Genomic DNA, 4126 nt, shown 5'->3' on the forward strand with positions numbered 1-4126 from the left:
CAAAATTACACACTAATTGGATTTTCTGTTTAATTTCCTTTCTAAGGGCTGGCGCAGTCTGGATCCTGGGGTTGTTTTGATGAATTTAATCGTATCGATCTACCAGTTCTTTCAGTTGCAGCCCAGCAAATTTCCATTATTTTGACATGTAAAAAAGAGCGTAAAAAATCTTTTATTTTTACCGATGGAGATCACGTGATTATGAATCCCGAATTTGGACTTTTTCTAACCATGGTAAGGGAGATCTCCTGAATTTCAGCCTTCTTACCACAATTTTCATACATCTCCTCGGTTATATGTCACCTCCTGTCTATGAATGGAAACTGGGATTCTAATTTTCACTTCTGTTTGAAAGCCTTTGGCGTTAAACAGAGTTGATTTTAATGACTCATGACTTACGCTCTCCAGTGAGAAGGAGAGGGAGATAGGTAAATGAATTCTCTGGCTGTCATTCCAGATTTGTGGTGTGTGCATAATGAATCTTTTACTGTCGTGCTGATGTGTGCTCCCTGCCTCATGATCGTATCTTTTGTCCTCGGGTTGGTTTTCTGTGTAGAACCCTGGCTATGCCGGGCGGCAGGAACTCCCCGAAAACTTGAAGGTTAACTTCCGCTCCGTGGCCATGATGGTGCCCGACCGTCAGATCATCATAAGGGTGAAGCTGGCCAGCTGTGGCTTCATCGATAACGTTGTCTTGGCCAGGAAGTTTTTCACGCTCTACAAGCTATGTGAAGAGCAGCTTTCTAAGCAGGTGTGACATTCTGAAGGTCTCTATCTACTTATGCATGTTTCAATTTTTCTATTCAGTGAAATTTCCTCATTTTGAAAAATCATAGACTGGGGCTGTTGATAAAATACCTTATTGATACAAGGTAGAAGGTAGTATCATTACAAAAATAATTTTATATGCATAGTTTATTAAGACGTACATTTAAAGGAATTAATATTTATGGTATGGAAATGAAGCGAATACTGTCTGAACTCATTTAAGAGCCGAAGTATTATGGATATTAATTTTTTCTCTTTAACCTACTTGTACATTCATCACGATAAGTGTTATGTATCCTCGTAGTTTTCAGGAACCTCTCAGTCATTTACTCTCACTTCCAAGCTCATTCAAGTATTTGGCCAAGCTTTGCTAATTGTCTTCTCTGTTGTAACTTCCTTGCTAATTTCCTGCACTGTTTAGAGTAGCAGGTTCTGACATCACGTGGTTTCAGAATTGAGAGGCAGAGAAGTAACCATTTATCGTTTCTATATTAATTATCTATTGCTGCATAACAATGTCACAGCAAAATTACTGGCTGGCTTAAAACAATACACATTTATTATCCCACAGTTTCTGTGGGTCAGGAGTCCTGGCAGAACTTAGATGTATCCCCTGCTGACAGTCTAACCAGGCTGCAGTCAGGCGTTGGCTGGGGCTATGGTTTCATCTGATGCTTGACTGGGGAACGATCTGCTCCGGGTTCACCCAGGTTGTTGGCAGAGTTCCGTTTCTTGAGGTCGTATGAGTGAGGATGCAGCTTCTTGCTGGCTGTCGGCTAGAGGAGGCCACCTTCAGTTCCCACAGGCTGTGTGCGGTTCTTTGCTACATGAGCTTCCCCAGCGTGGCCACTTGCTTGCTCAAAGTCAGCAAGGGAAAGAGGTTCCTGTGAGATAGGTGCTCCCATGTTGTATTCATCAGAATTCTCCAGAGTAGCAGGACCAGTAGGATATATATGCATATATAAAAGAGATTTATTATAAGGTTTTGGCTCATGCAGTTTTGGAGGCTGAGGGTCCCATGATCTGCCATCTGTAAGCCAGAGACCCAGGAATGTTGGAGGTGTCATTCAAAGGATTGATGGTGTAGATTATAGTCCAGATCTGACGCCTGGAAGACCAGAGCACTGAAAGCAGGAGCAGATTGGTACCCCAGCTCAGCAGTCAGGTGGACAGAGGGCGAATCCCACCTTCCTTGGGTCCTCAAAAGCTAGACGGTGCCTGCGACACTGGGGAAGGCCACTTGCTTTGCTCAGTCCAATTCACACGCCAATCTCTTCCAGAAATGCTCTCACAGACGATTCCAGAAATAATGTTTAATCAGCTATCTGGGCATTTCATGGCCCAGTCAAGTTGATACATAAAATCAACCATCACAAATCTTATATAATGTGACCGCATAATCATGTACACGTAATCATGTACAGCCTGTCTCCTTGGCCGTATTTTATTATTAGTTAGAAGCAAATCACCAGTCCTGCCCACACTTAAGGGGTCTAGATCATACAAAGGCACAAACTCCAGGATTATGCCACAGATTTCTAGGACATATAAATAAAAATTCTTCAAAGCATATGCTCAATAATAATACTTCGCAATAAATAGAACAATATACCATGAGTAACATCTCCTAACGTGTGTAACGCTTTGACTCTCTCTTCCCTCTGGTCTCCATTCCAAATGTCTTTGGATCTAGATTCGTTTTTATTACCCACCGGTTCCACTCCATCGCGTTCTCACTCACGAGTTCTTCCCCTGTGCGTGTTCATTCACACACAGAACTTTCTGACCGGGAGCGTTCTGGTCGGACCGATCCTAACCGTTTGCTTTTTGCCACCACCATTCCTGTTTTTTTTTTTTTTTTCCTGTTCGTCGTAGAGTTTTCTTACTCATTCTTATCTTTACCTCTATCAAAGAAATATTTTTCCATGCTGTTTTTCATACGTTGAAAAACTCCAGCATCCCTGACTCCTTTCCTCTCAGTATTTTAGTTCCTCTTCCTGCACGCCTCTGGCCCTTCCTCACAAGGTCATTGCGAATAATGAAGTGAGTCAATGTGTACAAAACAGTTGGCCCCATGCTGGTCTCTTGGTGCACGTTGTGTGAATCTCACTTCATGCTCATGGATTTAACTGAGTCCACTTCTAAGTTTTCCTTGATTAATTCCATCCACCAGCACTTTCCGTCATTATTACTTTTAATGCAAGTTTGCTCATTTTTTTTTATTTAATTGCCTCTATCAGAATTTAAACTCGTTGAAGGTAGGAACTCAATCTCGGTATTTTTCTGTGCTCTATTCTCCAAATGATTAGTATTAAATGAAGTGCATTGCTCTCAATTACCTTAGCAGATAATTGTGTGGTTTTTTTTTTTTTTTGGTGGTAAAAACATAGAACATTAATTTTACCATCTGAACCATTTTAAGTGTATAGTTCAGTAGTGTTAAGTTTCTTCACAGTGCTGTGAGACAGATCTCCAGAACTTTAGGATCTTGCAAAACTGATACTCTGTACCCATTAAATAGCCCCTCGCTTCCCCTTCCCCTCGGCCCTGGGTAACCACCATTCTACTTTCTGTTTCTGTGCATTTGTCTACTTTAGATACCTCATCTAAGTGGGTTCATATAGTACTTGTCTTTTTGCGAGGGGCTCATTTTACTTAGCATAATGTCTTTGAGTTTCATCCATGGAGCGTGTGACAAGATTTGCTTATTTTTGTGGTTAACATTCCATTGTGTGTGTGTGTGTGTGTGTGTGTGTGTGTGTGTGTGTGTGTGTGTCACATTTTGTTTATCTGTTCCTCCCTCAATGGGCATTTGGGTTATTTCTACCTCTGGCTATATGAATAGTGTTGCTATGAATAAGAGTGTACATATATTGCTTTGAGACTCTGCTTTCAGTTTTTTTGGACACATACCCAAAAGTAAGATTACTGGATCATATGATAGTTCTATCTTTAATTTTTTGAGGAACTGCCATATTGTTTTCCATAGTGGTAGGATAATTGGTTTTTAATTACTCACTTTGTGTGTGCTAAAATTTGGCATGACTGAGTTTTTGTAAATATATGTTAAAGGAATAACAAAGTTGGGGGCTTGGCTTCTGATTTGTTCTTATTCTTCTCCCTCTAGGTAATACTGGGATGTAGCTACTTTTCCTCCTCCTCAATATTCCCATCTGTTTACTGATTAGTACATCTATATGGCAGTCAAAAGTGAGATCTCAGTTTATTCTGGTTCAGAATTTTAGCTTTAGAGATACAAGGACTTTTTTTAATGGATGATTAAGAAGAAGCTCAGGGGGCTATGTATACTCTAAGAGGAAATTTCTTTCTTTCTCTCTGTCAAATTATATCTATTAGT

The 4126-nt window shown here is 40.5% G+C and overlaps 1 protein-coding gene across 1 annotated transcript in view; it reads left to right on the forward strand.

Moving 5' to 3' along the window:
• DNAH5 (dynein axonemal heavy chain 5) overlaps nt 1–4126 on the forward strand; it is a 223620-nt gene that overhangs the window by 100304 nt on the left and 119190 nt on the right. Inside the window, exons 36-37 of the mRNA XM_023532947.1 lie at nt 47–234; nt 557–751. Of these exons, the coding sequence (XP_023388715.1) occupies nt 47–234; nt 557–751 (383 nt within the window). The remainder of the gene's footprint in view (nt 1–46; nt 235–556; nt 752–4126) is intronic.

Source organism: Pteropus vampyrus, unplaced genomic scaffold, assembly GCF_000151845.1.
Source record: "Pteropus vampyrus isolate Shadow unplaced genomic scaffold, Pvam_2.0 Scaffold94, whole genome shotgun sequence".
Taxonomy (NCBI): domain Eukaryota; kingdom Metazoa; phylum Chordata; class Mammalia; order Chiroptera; family Pteropodidae; genus Pteropus; species Pteropus vampyrus.